The following is a 16,481-nucleotide window of genomic DNA, read 5'->3' as shown; positions in this document are numbered from 1 at the left end:
AGGCCTCTATTGATAGCCATCTGGGTTGTCTCAAATCTTCTGCTGTTACAAACAGTGCAGCAATGAATAACCCTATGCATGTGTTGTTTACTGGTGGAAGTTTATCTTCAGTGTAGATTCCTAAGAGTGGAATTACTGGACGAAAGCAAATCTGCCTGCTTTCCCCCAAATCCCTGTTATGGGGCTGTACCATTTTAAAACTCCTACCAGCAGTGCATGAGGTACCTGTTTCTCTACAATAAAGAATTTTCAAACCTTTAGTGTATGAGGATAAGAAGGTTCTCATATATTTATAAGCCATTTTCATTTCCCCTGCCCTGTAAACTGTTTTTGTCACATCCATTTTTTTGTTTTCCCCTAAACAGGTTTTCCTCACTCCCTGGTCTTAAGATCATCCACCTACGTTTCTTCCTAGTAGTTGAAGGCTCTTATTTTTTAATATTCAGGTTTGGTCAACTTTGAAATGGCAGGTTCCAGGGGCAGGAAATATCAAATAAGCTTGAAAAAAATCTCTTGGTACCAGAAAATAAGGGAAGAAAAATGATGGGGACATGTCAAAAGGACACAGAACCCAAACTGCAAGGGTTCCTACTGGCTAAAACTGGGACAATTTGAGCAACAAAATAAATGACAGATTATAACCCATAAAAGAAGAATCCGTGAGAATATGCTGATATAAATGAGTGAAATAAATGAATGAGGGGGAGGGAAAGCTCTTCCTTTCAGTAGAATCCTATTAAATGCAGATGAAATCATAGAATTAAAAGAAAATCACCATTTGGCAACCAGCACAGTAACTTGTTCCAAGCAAGAATCCTCAAGAGATGATAAAAAAAAAAAAATAAGTCCAAGTAATTGTGAACAGATTTTCCCACAGAGATACCTATCTTAGGCTGGGTTCTCTAGAATCAGCTGCTGAGACAGTCTGGGGTGCAAGAAACTCATGAGGGAACAACACACGTGAAAGAACATGAGGGAGGTCTCCCTGAGGGGCAGGCCTGTCCAGGCCTTGGACACAGGCAGGGTGCTCTCGTGTCATCCATGGCCCAGGATGGCTGTGACCCTGGGTGAGCCGAGTCATGCTCAAAGAGCTGACCGGACTCACCACAATTGACCAAGTCTTTCCTCAAAGAGGGATGTGTGGGGGTTGTCTGGGTCTACCAGAATACTTACTCATTTGGCTGCACTGGGTCTTAGCCTAGCACTCAGGACCTTTGTTACGGTACATGGGCTTTCTTTGAGGCACAGGGATTCTCAGGCTGTGGTGTGTGGGCCAAGTTGTTCCACGGTATGTGGGATCTTAGTTCTCCAAACAGGGATCAAACCTGGGTCCCTGGAATTGAAAAGGTGGACCTTTAACCACTGGACCACCAGGGAAGTCTCCAGAATACTTGTTAATTACAAGGAAAAACTATACCTTTATAGGAAAACTTGGTGATACCACCTTAAGTGATGACCAAAATAAACAGTCTCTAAGATAGTACACGGAGAAGGCAATGGCACCCCACTCCAGTACTCTTGCCTAGAAAATCCCATGGACGGAGGAGCCTGGTGGGCTACAGTCCATGGGGTCGCTAAGAGTTGGACACGACTGAGTGACTTGACTTTCATTTTCATAAATTGGAGAAGGAAATGGCAACCCACTCCAGTGTTCTTGCCTGGAGAATCCCAGGGACAGGGGAGCCTGGTGGGCTGCCGTCTATGGGGTCGCACAGAGTCGGACACGACTGAAGTGACTTAGCATAGCATAGCAAAACAGTACAACCAATGACACAGCATTTCTTTTGTGGTATTCATGCTAACATGATATTCATGGTATTCATGTATGGATGTGAGAGTTGGACTGTGAAGAAGGCTGAGTGCCGAAGAATTGATGCTTTTGAACTGTGGTGTTGGAGAAGACTCTTGAGAGTCCCTTGGACTGCAAGGAGATCCAACCAGTCCATTCTAAAGGAGATCAGCCCTGGGATTTCTTTGGAAGGAAAGATGCTGAAGCTGAAACTCCAGTACTCTGGCCACCTCATGTGAAGAGTTGACTCACTGGAAAAGCCTCTGATGCTGGGATGGATTGGGAGCAAGAGGAGAAGGGGACAACAGAGGATGAGATGGCTGGATGGCATCACTGACTCGATGGACGTGAGTCTGAGTGAACTCCGGGAGTTGGTGATGGACAGGGAGGCCTGGCGTGCTGCGATTCATGGGGTCGCAAAGAGTCGGACACGACTGAGTGATTGATCTGATTCATGCTAAAAACATATACACGAGGAAATGTCAAACCTACCTGAGGGACATTATACACAAGAAGCCTGTACTCTTCAAAAATGTCATGGTCATGATACATAAAGCTAAACCACAGATCAAAGGACACTACAGAGAGTTGACAGCTGACTGGAAAGTGTTAACTGGCCTGGCCTGTGGATCAGAACAAGTGTTCAGTGGGACACTGGGGAAGTCCCAGTGAGGCTTACAGATCAAAGAGAAGCATTTTCTCATGCTTATTTCCTGATTCTGATAACTCTGATTATGTAAGAGACTGTTCTCTGCTAAAGACTGCATGTCTGTGTTCCCCAAAATTCCTATGTGAAATCTTGATGCCCAGTGTGATGGTGTCTGAAAGCTAGGCCTTCAGGAAGTGATTACTCAGGAATGGGATCTGTGTCCAACTGAGAGTGCGATCCCTCACTCCTTCCATCATATTGATAAAACAGTGAAAAGATGGCCAAACCAAGAAGTGCGTTCTTACCAGATCCCTGCTGGCACCTTGATCCAGGACTTCCAGCCTCCATAAGCGTGAGAAATGTTTACAGGCGCCCAGTCTATGGTATCCTGTTATAGGGGCCTGAACAGACCAAGACATTCTTGTTCTTAGCACATTACACCGACATGCATTTATGTGTGTGTGCTAAGTCACTTCAGTCATGTCCGACTCTGCGACCCTATGGACTGTAGCCCACTAGGCTCCTCTGTCCATGGGATTCTCCAGGCAAGAATACTGGAGTGGGTTGCTGTGCCTTCATCCAGGGGACCTTCCCAACCTAGGGATCGAACCCTCGTCTCCTGCACTGAAGGTGGATTCTTTATCGCTGAGCCACTGGGAGGCCCCTAATACTGACGTATTTACAAAGGGACATGAGGTCTGCAACTTACTCTCAGATATTTCAGAGACAGAATAAATAAATGATAAAGCATGTAGCAAATGATAACCTTTAGGGAATCTGCATGAAGGATAAAGGGATATTCTTTGTACTATTTTTCACAAGTCTAAAGTTATTTTAAAATAAAAAGTGTACAATATAAAAAAAGAAAGAAAAAATAAGATTTTATCCATTTGTAGTTTATCTTGGCATACAGTGTGAGATACAGATCTGACTTTATCTCTTATCAAATATCTATCCAGTGGTCCCACCTTCTCTTCTGTAATTTGAGCAGATGCTTCATTCTAAATTTCTATAATTAACTATTTCTGGACTTTCTACTTGTTCCATTGCCTAGTATGTCTGTCCACACATCATACCATACAACTGGAACACAATTTTTATAACAGACTTTAGGTTCATAGCAACACTGAACAAAAGGTAGAGAGAGTTCTCATTTACACCCCCTGCTCTCAGTTTTAATTATGGACATTTGTGGCTTAACACTCAGGTTAAGGTGTGGCCTCTTTATCACTCTTCCAGGGGTGTCCTGGTTGTTCTTATTTCATTTTTCCATGTGACCTTTAGGATCAATTTGTCTAGTGCCAGAAAAATTTTAAAAAACAACTTTATTGGGACTGGAATTTATACATTAACTTGGGGAGAACTGAAATCTCTGTAATGCCAAGTTACTCTTTTCATGAATGTGAAATATGAAATATCTTTTCATTTGTTCAAAACTACTTTTATATTTTTCAGGAATGTTTTCCTCCTATAGACCTGACATTTTTCTTGAGTTTATTCTTAAGTATTTCATCTTTTTGATGTTTTTGGGAATGGAGACTTCTCTTTGACCATACTTTCAATTATTCATTATTGTGTATATATACAAAGTATTGAGTACTGTTTGCTAATTTCATACCCTGCCATTTTACTCAGTTCCATTTAGGTGTTCTGTTGTTACTGAGACCCTTGGCTTTTCAATGTATACTGTCAACTGTTTGCGGTAGAAATAGCTTTCTCTCTTTCCAGTGTCTGCTGTTTCTAATGATTCTCTCTTGACTGAATGGGGTACCTGGTTTTGCCAATACAAGCTACACAGCAATGGACCTAGTGATAAGTATTTACTGCGGTTTTAGTGCAAACTGATTAAGCATTCTTGTGTGTGCAATTCTGTTTGAAAAGTATCCATTTACTCCTATTCCGTGTGTGTTTCTATTCAGGAACGGATAGTGGATTTTTAAACATCTTTTTGGCACCTACAGAATAATGATTTTTCTTCCTAAGTGTATTAATACAATTTAGTAACACAGTAGAAGGAATCAATAACCACCCTTCAGATCTACCGGTAACACCACTTCCTTCAGAGGTACATGCCTCTTCAGTTTTCATCTCTCACCACCCTCATCACCACTAAGGGAGCTTTCCCGAACGTCAACAACTGTCTAAGTCTAAAAGGATTTAAACAGATGTTCCATGAAAGAATTCTAAGGCAAAAAGAATATAGAAAAATACTGGATTAAATAGTTGGATACTGTTACAGCAGGACTTCTTAAAATGAGTAATGTGCAGGTGAGCACTGTGGTAGTGAAGACAGAGACTGTTGTGTAAAGTCCAAATGGATCTGACCATGTGCATTTACCCATTTTTGAATTTCCAGCCTCAATACAGTACCAGGAACACTGTAAGCATTCGACGTTTGTTACATTGCTGAACTAACAGAGACGTTTCTAAGGTCAGGACAGTGTGTGTATTTGAAATTGTGGGTCATCTACTATGTGAATACATCCCAGTTCTCCCTCTTGCACTAGCAAGGCAAATGGCAGCAACACAGTCAATTCACTCATTCGATGCATCTATCGAGTACACATTACAGAGGGCCTATGTTCCGTTCCGGAACACGACTCAGGAGAGAAACACAAATGACTGCACATCAAGGATTAATAAGTGCTATGAGGAAACACAGCAGGGTCAGGGAAGAATGAAAGAGGAAGTACTGCTTCCATGCTTTCCTGACCACTCACAAGGGTGGTGAGGAAAGCCACTTTGATGGGGGCTCTCTGAGAAGAAACCAAGATGAAACTAGGATGTGGATGGGGAGGACAGCACTCCAGGCAGAAGGAACAGTCGGTACAAAGTTCTCAGGTGGGACCCTGCAAGGCCTGACCGATGCAAGGAGGCTGCAGTGCTGAGGCAGAAGGAGCAAAGGAAGGGATGAGTCAGCAGCACCAGGGCCTCCCGGGCTACAGGCATCTCTGGATTTCATAAAGAGCGAGGGAGGAAGCCGCTGGAGCACAGAGGAGTGAGCACTTTGCCTCAGGCTTCAGAAGATTCCCTGTGGCTTCTTGGTGTGTGTGCAATATGGAGGCCAATGAACACAAATACATCACGCCGGCCAGGGTCATGGCCCCTCGCTCCTTTCTCAATACTGACACCAGGCACACGCTGCTAACACCCTGGGCTGTCGGCACTAGGTCCTTCAGGTGCTGATGATAGGCTTTCCTCGCAATAGTTTAAGCAGCAGCCCTGAAGACTTCACCTTTAATAAGCTCATGTTTGTTCAACTAGTATGTTAATAAAAACTATTTTTCCTATGACTCCAACTGGGTGAGCCAAAGTTCACATGAGTGAGTAGTAACGCAGCACTGGGAAGAGTGAGAGAACAGAGATCAATCATGTTTTAAAAACAATTTTTATCCTCAAGACCTGTGGGTCTGTCTCCTGTCTTCATGAAACCAGAGTCACCATTGCTCGTGACTCTTCCACTCATTTAGGTGTAGGCGCCCATCTGCTCAAGATGATGTGCTGCGTGTGTCAGCACATCTAAATCTGTGCAGCTGACAGGCTTACAGCAAAGTCTCAGGCGTTAATCCTCATGAAGCCCCAGGTGGCACGGTGTGGAGGCCCCCTCTCCCAGACAACCACCCCCCCACACTCACGCTCCCAACATGACCAACAGCTCGAAAACAGGAACTTACTGTGCAACATCATCTTCAAATGCAGCAGTTAAAAAAATCTGTGAGAATGTGCTCCTTCACTTACTTCAGGCTATGTGTGGGCTTGGGGCGGGGGGGAGCAGTGAGGGGAAACGTCACTCTAAGAATTGCAAAGCAAAAAACAAAACAACTTCTTGCCAGAAAAGGGAAGGCAAAAAAAAGTATGCCAGTGGCCATTTAAGTCTTCTCCCTAGCCCCAGTAACATCTGAAAGCCTACTCTGTTGAGGACTTCCCATGACAGTAGTAAGAGACACTACTTCCATTTTACAGCACAGGAGCAAACTCAGACAGGCTCAGTAAGGTATTGAGCTCACTAACAAGAAACATGGTATAGCAAGGGGGCCAGCCTGGCAGCTGGAGAACAGCTGAAAGGAAGAGTGGAGAGGAAGTTATGTCACTGGGGAAGAGGCCACGGTCAGGAGTGTCACTGAGCAAGAGAGGAAGCCAGTCACGATTTTCATCAGAGGAGTGACGAGTCTGGTATCCATCTTAAAGGGCTCATTCTGGCCACTTCGTGGAGGATATGTTCAGGGTGACAGGACAGGGATGAAGTGAGGAGGGAGACACACGATAAAAGACTGTTGCTTCCCAGGTGGCATTAGAGGTAAACAGCATGCCTGCCAATGCAGGAGACGTAAGAAACCCGGGATAGATCCCTGGGTCGGGAAGCTCCCCTGCAGGAGGGCATGGCAACCCACTCCAGTATTCTTGCTTGGAGAATTCCATAGACAGAGGAGCCTGGCGGGCCACAGTCCATGGGGTCGCAAAGAATCGGACACAACTGAGTGACTAACACTTTCTGACTTACTTCATTCTGTATGACAGACTGTAGGTCCACCCACACCATCTACAAATGACCTTATTTCATTCTTTTTAGTGGCTGAACAATGTTCGACTGTATACATGTTCCACATTTTCTTTATCCATTCACCCGTCATTGGACATTTAGGTTGTCCCATGTCCTGGCTATTGTAAACAGTGCTTCGATGAACACAGGGGTACAGGTGTCCTTTTGAATTATGGTTTTCTCAGGGTGTATGCCTAGTGGTGGGATTGCTGGGTCACATGGTAGATCTATTTTTAGTTTCTTAGGAACCTCCATACTGTTCTCCACAGTGGCTGTATCAATTCCCACCAACATGTAAGAGGTTCCCTTTTTCTCCACACCCTCTCCAGCATTTGTTGTTTGTAGACTTTTTGATGATGACCATCTGACCAGTATGAGGTGAGGGATCGAACCCACATCTCTTGCGTTGGCAGGCAGATTCTTTACCACTGAACCACCAGGGAAGCCCAGTTCTCATTTTTCACTTCTCTGATAATTAGTGATGTTGAGCATCTTTTGTATGTTGGTCATCTGTATTTAAATCCTTTAATTCTTACCATCTGTGCTTTTCACTTTTTAAAACAGTACAGTCATTTTGAATTCTTCCCAAATCCTCTTTATTGCACCACCAGTAGGGAATGAACAATTTCATCCCTAATGCTGAGGAGCCCATGGACCACCTGAGGTTGAGGCTCCAGCTCTCACCCATCACTCCCACCATGTTTTACTGGTCACAGCAAGTATAAAGCCAGCCCGGATTCACTGGTGGGCAAATAGGCTCCATTTCTTGGGAGGAAGTGTGAATTACTGTGGCCATATTTTTCACGAGACTGAGATCATAGTGGCTTGAATACACCTGCAGTAGTAGTGGTGAGAAGCAACTGAATTGTGATACAGGTAATGACAACATTTGTTGATCAGTGGGATGTAGAATGACTTTTCAACCAGGGAACTCAAAGGATGAAACTGCTATTTACTGAGCTAAGATATGAGGAACAGTTAGGGAGAGAGAAAAAACCTCAAAATTTTGAGTTTTGTTTTTGTTGATAAGTCTGACAAGTTTTCTTTTGGATGATAAGCCGATAAGATATAACAACAGAGATGTCAAGTAGACAGATATTAGAGGCTGGAGTTTAGCACACAAAGTCTTCTTTGCCACAAACTGGAAGTGACCAGAAGAGAAGGAAAGTTTTATCTACATGACTAGGGCATAATTTTGTTCTTCTAAATAGTCTGACCTGGTTTCTAAGTTGTCCAGTACCTCTTCCATATTCTTAACTTTTTAAGAATATTTCCATTCAGTTGAGCACTATTTATTGAAAGTCTACTAGTAACTAGGTTCTCTAGTGGATACAAAGATGGTCAGGAGCCAATCATACTATAAATCTTAAAAGCAGGATTTTTAATATACTTAAATGTAATAAAGTGCATGGTTTTTATTTATAGTATAATTCAATGCACAAGTGATTTGTGGAGGCTTACTGGAAATATATTTTTAAATAAACTGAATTTTAGAAAAATTCAAATTTGAATGTGAAGTAGATAATGGGGAGAAATACTGATATACACTACAATGCAGATAAACCTCAAAAAATGTAATAGACACCAGACACAAAAGACCATTTACTGTTTGACTTCAATCATATGAGATATCTAGAAAAAGCACACAGAGATGGAAAGGTGATTAGTGGTCACCTGGGACTGGATGGAAACAGAAACTAACCACAATGGACACAAGGGCTCTGACTGGGGTGATAAAAAAATGTAATAAAAATGGATGGCTGTAATGACTGCATAACTTGGTTTACTGAAATGAGAATTGCTCAGTCATGTCTGACTCTTTGTGACCCCACGGACTATACAGTTCATGGAATTTTCTAGGCCAGAATACTGGAGTGAGTAGCCTTTCCCTTCTCTAGGGGATCTTCCCAACCTAGGGACTGAACCCAGGTCTCCTGCATTCCAGGCGGATTCTTTACCAGCTGAGCCACAAGGGAAGCCTAAGAATACTGGAGTGGGTAGCCTATCCCTTCTCCAGGGGATCTTCCCAACCCAGGAATCAAACCGGGGTCTCCTACATTGCAGGCAGATTCTTTATCAACTGACCTATCAGGGAAGCATAACTTGGTAAGTTGTCTAAAAAAAAATCATTGCAAATGAATAAAGTATTTTTGGCATTTTTAAAGTATTTATTTTTGGCTTTGTTGGGTCTTAGTTGTGGCATGAAGGATCTTTCATTGTAGTTAGGTTCTCTTTAGTTGCTGTGCTTGGGCTCAGTTGCTCTGAGACATGTGGGATCCAGTTCCCTGACCAGGGATTGAACCCATGTCCCTTGCACTGAAAGGTAGATTCTTAACCACAGAAACAATTTATCACCAACTGACTTGTATTACAATAAATGTTAAAGGAAGCCCTCAGGCAGGTGAAAATGGCACCAGCTGGACATCAGCCAGTTCAGTCGCTCAGTCATGTCTGACTCTTTGTGACCCCATGGACTGCAGCACACCAGGCTTCTCTGTCCATCACCAACTCCCAGAGCTTACTCAAACTCATGTCCATTGAGTCAGTGATGCCATCCAACCATTTTTCATCCTCTGTCGTCCCCTTCTCCTCCTGCCTTCAATCTTTCCCATCATCAGGGTCTTTTCCAATGAGTTGGCTCTTCCCATCAGGTGGCCAAAGCATTAGAGCTTCAGCATCAGTCCTTCCAATGAATATTCAGGACTGCTTTCCTTTAGGATTGACTGGTTTGATCTCCTTGCAGTCCAAGGGACTCTCAAGAGTCTTCTCCAACACCACAGTTCAAAAGCATCAATTCTTCAGCGCTCAGTTTTCTTTACAGTCTAACTCTCACATTCACACGACTACTGGAAAATCACAGCTTTGACCAGAAGGACCTTTATCGGCAAAGTAAAGTCTCTGCTTTTTAATATGCTGTCTAGGTTGGCCATAGCTTTTCTTCCAAGGAGTAAGCATCTTTTAATTTCAAGGCTGCAGTCACCATCTGGAGTGATTTTGGAGCTCCCCTCCCCCCCAGATAAAGTCTCTCATTGTTTCCATTGCTTCCCCATCTATTTGTCATAAAATGATGGGACCAGATACCATGATCTTAGTTTTCTGAACGTTGAGTTTTAAGCCAACTTTCCACTCTCCTCTTTGACTCTCATCAGGAGGCTCTGTAGTTCTTTTTCACTTTCTGCCATAAGGGTGGTGCCATCTGCGTATCATGAGATTATTGATACTTCTGCTGGCAATCTTGACTCCAGCTTGTGCTTCATCCAGCCCAGCATTTTGCATGATATACTCTGCATATAAGTTAAATAAGCAGGGTGACAATATACAGCCTTAATGTACTCCTTTCCTGACTTGGAACCAGTCTGTTGTTCCATGTTGTTAACTGTTGCTTCTTGACTTGCATACAGATTTCTCAGGAGGCAGGTAAAGTGGTCTGGTATTCCCATCTCTTTCAGAATTTTCCAGTTTGTTGTGATTCACACAGTCAAAGGCTTTGGCATAGAAGTCAGTTGACAAAGAAGTAGATGTTTTACTGTAACTCTCTCGCTTTTTCAGTGATCCAACAGATGTTGGCCATTAGCTCTCTGGCTCCTCTCCATTTTCTAAATCCAGCTTGAACATCTGGCAATTCATGGTTCATGTATCTTTGAAGCCTGGCTTGGAGAATTTTGAGCGTTACTTTGCTAGCATGTGAGATGAGCGCAGTTGTGCAGTAGTTCGAACATTCTTTGGCATTGCCTTTCTTTGGGATTGGAATGAAAACTGACCTTTTCCAGTCTTGTGGCCACTGCTGAGTTTTGCAAATGTGCTGGCATATTGAGTGCAGCACTTTTACAACATCATCTTTTAGGATTTCAAATAGCTCAACTGGAATTTCATCACCTCCACTAGCTTTGCTCATAGTGATGCTTTCTAAGGCCCACGTGACTTTGCATTCCAGGATGTCTGGCTCTAGGTGAGTGATCACACCATTGTGGTTATCTGGGTCATGAAAATCTTTTTTGTATAGTTCTTCTGTGTATTCTTGCCACCTTTTCTTAATATCTTCTGCTTCTGTTAGGGTCATACTGTCCTTTATTGTGCCCATCTTTGCATCAAATCTTGGTATCTCTGCTTTTCTTGAAGAGATCTCTAGTCTTGCCTATTCTGTTGTTTTCCTCTATTTCTTTGCATTGATCACTGAGGAAGGTTTCTTATTTCTCCTTGCTATTCTCTGGAATTCTGCATTGAAATGAGTATATCTTTCCTTCTCTCCTTTGCCTTTCGCTTCTCTTCTTTTCTCAGTTATTTGTGAGGCCTCCTCAGACAACCATTTTGCATTTCTTTTTCTTGGGGATGGTCTTGATCCCTGACTCTTGTACAATATCACGAACCTTCATCCATAGTTCTTCAGGCACTCTGTCTATCAGATCTAATCTCTTGTATCTATTTGTCACTTTCACTGTATGACTGTATGGGATTTGATTTAGGTCATACCTGAATGATTTAGTGGTTTTCCCTACTTTCTTTAAGTCTGAATTGTGCAATAAGGAGTTGGAAATACAGATCTATAAAAAGAATGAGATATACTAGAAATGGTAACTACATAGTTAAACAGATAAGATTTGTTTACTTATTCAAATATTTTAGGACAGACTTTTAAAAATAAATAAGCAATAAGACTTAAAGTTACCCACATCAACAACCACATTAAAATGGTCAAAACAAGCCAATTAAAAGGCAGAGATTGTACAGCACACTGAGTACTGTTACATTTGAAAGTTGCTATGAGAGTTAATTTTATTTTTTAAAAATATTTTATTATTTATTTGAACACATCAGGTCTTAGTTATGGCAAGGGGGGGTCTTTCATTGTGGCACATGGACTCTCTAGTTGAGGTGTGCGGGTTCTGGAGCATGTGGGCTCAGTAGTTGTACCACACAGGCTCGCTAGTTGTTACACGTGGGCTTAGTTGCTCCATAGCATGTGGGATCTTAGTTCCCTGACCAGGGATCAAACCCACATCTCCTGAATTGCAAGGCAGATTCTTAACCACTGGACTGCCAGGAAGTCCCCGAGAATAAATTTTAAAAGTTCCCATCACAGGGAAAACACATTTATAACTATATAACGTGATGAATGTTGACTAATCTTGTGATGACCACTTTGCAATACATGCGTACCTTAAATCATTATGCTGACATCTGAAATGAATGTTATATGTCAATTATATCTCAATTCAAAAAAAGAAAAGGGCAAGTATTTTCAGACTAGGTTAAAAAAGCAAGACCCAACGATATGCTGCTTATAAGAAATGCATTTTAAGTATAAAGATTAAAGTAAACAGGTTAAATTAAATTAAAAGGACATACCATGCTAATACTAATCAAAAGAAACATCAATGGACATGTTAATATCTGCCAAAGTAGATTTCAAAACAAACAATATCACCAGGAATAAGTCATTTCATAATAACAAAGAGTCAATTCATGAAGAGGACACAACAATCCAAAAATATCACATGTGCTAAATTACAGAGCTGCAAAATACATAAAGCAAAAACTGAGAGAACTATGAGAGACAAATCCAATTATTATTTTATACCTCTCTGAGTAATTAATTGTTAGAACAAATAGAAAATCAGCAGGAATACAGAAGATTTGAACCACACTATCAACCAACCTGCCTTAATTCACCTTTATGGAGCATTATGACATAATAGAATACCCAGCACAAACAGCAAAATTAACACTGCTGAATACAGAATACATTTTTCTGAAATGCACATGAAACACTTCCAAGGCTGACCACATTCTGGGCCATAAAGCAAGCCTGAACACATTTTTAAAGGACAAGTCATACAAGGTATATTCTCTGACCACATGGAATTAAGTTTGAAATCAGTAACAAAAAGAAAAAATCCCCAAGTAACTGCAAACCAAAGAGCATCCTTATGAAGTGAAAACTGAAACCAGAAAATAATTTTAAGTGAATGAAAATGAAAATACAATATATCAACATTCATGGGATGTGAATAAAGCAGTATTTAGGGATAAGTATATGGCAGTAAACACCTAAAAAAGGGCTCAAATCAATTCAATTTTTAAATTCAGAAACTAGAAAAAGAACAAGTTAAACCCAAAGTGAAAGGGAAATATCAGATAAGAAATCAATGAAATAGAAAACAGAAAAAAAAAACAAAACAGAAAAATAAGTGAAATCAAAAGCTGGTTCTTTTGAAATCAATAGAATATGTTGGAATCAACTGTGTGGAGACAGTGTGCTCAATGTTGATGTTTAAGCTATTTATCTTGTCTCTGAAGAAATTACACAGGAGACATAGGAATTATTAGATATGTAGACCCAGAGGTTACAGTTCTAGCCTACATATTCTCTCTGAAAAAAGGTAAAAAGGAACATCTGTCCTTGGACAAACCATATAGCTCTTCCAACTAATAGTTTTCTCAGAAGAAAAATAAAGAGACTGAATTAGGCCATCTCTAAAATCTCTTTAAACTCTCAGATCCTCTAAACGCCAAATAAGAGTTACACATCTACTGCTAACAGCTCCAAACAACCTGATAAAGTCTGGGGAACCTGTATTAGCACCTCCCCCGCAAATAACCAGCTCGACCAAACTGGAAAAGTTGGTCAATCCAGGCACAGCTAACTTCGAATGCTCAAATATTAGCCTTGAGGGAAAATCAAAGAATTTCAGCTTATTTAAAATCAAGGACCAACATTACTACTCCACTGTTACTTCTCTGCTTATCACCCTGTGAGGGCCATCTCAGATGCATCACTTACTACTCAAGTTTACCCGCAATATTATTCCTACCACTACTTCGGTATGTGTGTGTGTGTGTGGAACTACAAAATTAAGAAGATACAGAAGCTGGGCTGGAACAAAGGCTTCTCATAAACAATTTATTTTTTCAAATGCCCTTCAGTGGGCCACGCCTTTTTACTGTCTGAGGTATTTAGCAACCTTCAGCTGCTACCTTTCAGGAGAAAACTACTTTATATAAATAATTACAGATAAGAATGAAATCTGCCGATTGTCTAGATCCGGATAATCAAGTACACTAGTCTTGCACAGTAGTTAAAATATAAAAGCAGGGACTCTGGAGCCAAACCACTGGAGTTCCAATTCTGGTTATGCCATTTACTAGTTGTATGACCCTGCACAAATCACTTAACTTTTGTCATTATGAGGACTAAATAAATTAACATGTGTTAAGATACAATTATCATCATTCTCTCCCATGTAGTTGGCTAAAGAACACCAGAAACAAAATCCTGTAAACATTACTGAAACAGCATTTTAGGTAAAACTCACACTCACTCGATTTAAAGCTTCTACAAAGTTAAACATTGGTATATATCAGTAGGACAATCTGTGCTTATGAAAACACGGATTATACACAAGTGGTTTAAAGGACAGGTTCAATATGATAGTGTTTATGCTCCCCCATTAAGTCCAGTGACACTGCAGACATCCCCAAAGCTCCCCCAGTTCAAGACTGGTAGTAAATGCAGGCTCTGTGTAAGACCTTTAATCCACTGAGTATTTGAAAATTCTGCCAAGCACTGGGCCTCAGTTGTTGCACAATGTTTTAACTTGAAATGCTGGGGTGTGATCTCTAAAAGGTGGGTCTAAAGTCTTACTGATCTCCTATAAGGGCAAGTGCTTAGCCCCGCCCCAACTCCCCATTATGGACCAAACAATCACAGTTCCAGGGACCCTGGCTAGCTCACTAAATTTACATGCAGAGTGGAAAGATGTGGGTCACTTTCCTGCAGGTACTCAACAATCATGTGCCCAACCAAAGGGCCTATTGCTCAGTTTCATTTCTCCATCTGTAGGTAGGGACATCTATATGCTAAGAGACACCAAGATTAAAGGAGAGAAAGATAAAAAGTTCCTTTTATCCCTACCAGTACACATTCATGTTCCTTTCATGTTTGATATCACCTTTTGGTATTTTTTATAACTGTAGGTTAAATGTGCAATTTCAACATAAACGCACATTTTCAAGTAAAGCTTCAGAACCTTCAAAATCCCAATGGAATGGGGAGAAGGAGGGAATTATCTTCTGACAGAACTGAGTAAGACTGGTCCAACTTTTGGAATAAATAAATGCCTACCTCAGAGCACTGAGTGAGGGAAAGTCTCACCACAAGCTGATGAGAATCCTGTGATCATGATCACTTTCTGGAAGAAGTAGCTTTAAGAAATGCCTAAAGCTAGTCAATTTTATAATGGATTCGAACATCCTTTACGGCAAACATTTTGGTACCAAAAGGACAAAACTAAACAAATCATATTCAACAGACGAACTCCATTACTGTTTGATATGTATTTCACAACTAATTTATTCTGGATCTACTTGCAGGAATTAAATGTTTCACAAGTACGAAACAACTTTCTTGAAAGTGGACATGTTTGTTTCAAAACCTTCCCTCAAACCTTCTGAGCCAAAGCGGTCTCTGCCTCGTAAGAATGCTGTTTTAACCAAGTTATTACACGCGAGCTCGCCCGCGCGGGTCCGCATCTGCGCTTCGGGGCGCAGGACGCCGCGGGGAGCGGGTGCCGCGTCGTCCCCCCGTTCTCGCCGCCGGCACCCAGCGCGGTGCCGGGGCTCCCCAGAAAGTGCACCCCGAGGGCCCTCAGGCAGCTGTGCGCTCGCGACGGACTGGGTAGTTCTGGGGGACCCCGGGGCCGGGGTCGCCAGTAGCTCGAAGTCGCCGGCCCCGAGTTTCCGGGAAGGAGCGGCAGGAGCTGCCGGCGGCTGAGCCAGGACCTCGGGTTCGCACCCGCGGCGGCTCCGCCCGCGTCCCAGGGCCCGGGCGAGAAGAGCCCTCGGAACCCCGGCGGAGGGCACGGCAACTCCACGAACAGCCGGGCAGAGAGGCCAGGCCAGGGGCGCCGCTCCCTCCATCTCAGAAGCCGGACACTGTCCCGAGACCCCCGGGCCGAAGCGGGCCCCGCGGCCGGGCTCGGGCGGACGCACACGCGGGCGCGCCGAGGCCGCGCCAGGGGAAGCTGAGGAGAGGCCGAGGGCTGCCCGCCCGGTACTCACACACGCACAGCTCCACCACGTACGCGTAGTAGGACCACACGACAACGAAGGTGATGAACAACACAGGCACCCAGCCCACGGTGCGCTGGCAGCAGCGCCAGAGCGTACAGGGCGCCATGTTCCGCGGCCGACCGGCCGTGGCACCCACCGGCCCGGGCTGGCGGGGCGCGCCAGGCCCCCGAGGGTGTCGGCGGCGGTGGCTACTTGGGCGCTCCCGGCGGTTCGGCGCCCGGCTCCGCGCCCCGCCCCCGCCCCCGCCGCGACCCCGCCCCGCCCCGCATTGCGTCCGCGCCCGCCGCCGGCGGGGCGTGGTCTGTCGGGCGGGCGGCGGAAGGGGCGGGGCAACATCGGCGGAAGTGACTGGAAGGCGCTCGCGGCGCCTCCCAGCTACCAGCTGGGCGGGACGGGGCCCGGGGATGCTCGCTGTAGCGGGACGGCCTCCGTCC

At 43.4% G+C, this 16,481-nt stretch overlaps 1 protein-coding gene across 8 annotated transcripts in view; it reads right to left on the bottom strand.

The window, feature by feature from the left end:
- ZDHHC20 (zinc finger DHHC-type palmitoyltransferase 20) overlaps positions 1–16,272 on the bottom strand; it is a 59,160-nt gene extending 42,888 nt beyond the window's left edge. For 6 of the 8 annotated variants that reach the window (XM_005213801.3, XM_005213804.3, XM_005213803.3 and 3 more), the window contains exon 1: positions 16,036–16,272. In XM_005213801.3, the coding sequence (XP_005213858.1) occupies positions 16,036–16,153 (118 nt within the window). In that variant the 5' untranslated portion in view covers positions 16,154–16,272. Of the gene's footprint in view, positions 1–1,173; positions 1,334–16,035 lie in introns of all 8 variants that reach the window. The other 2 variants (XM_024999965.2, NM_001076388.2) reach the window with 2 other exon arrangements.
- Positions 16,273–16,481: the final 209 nt, after the last annotated feature.

This window comes from Bos taurus, chromosome 12 (genome assembly GCF_002263795.3).
Source record: "Bos taurus isolate L1 Dominette 01449 registration number 42190680 breed Hereford chromosome 12, ARS-UCD2.0, whole genome shotgun sequence".
Classification (NCBI taxonomy): domain Eukaryota; kingdom Metazoa; phylum Chordata; class Mammalia; order Artiodactyla; family Bovidae; genus Bos; species Bos taurus.
The sequence above is the reverse complement of the archived record's forward strand: the minus strand, read 5'-3'. Positions and strand labels throughout refer to the sequence as shown.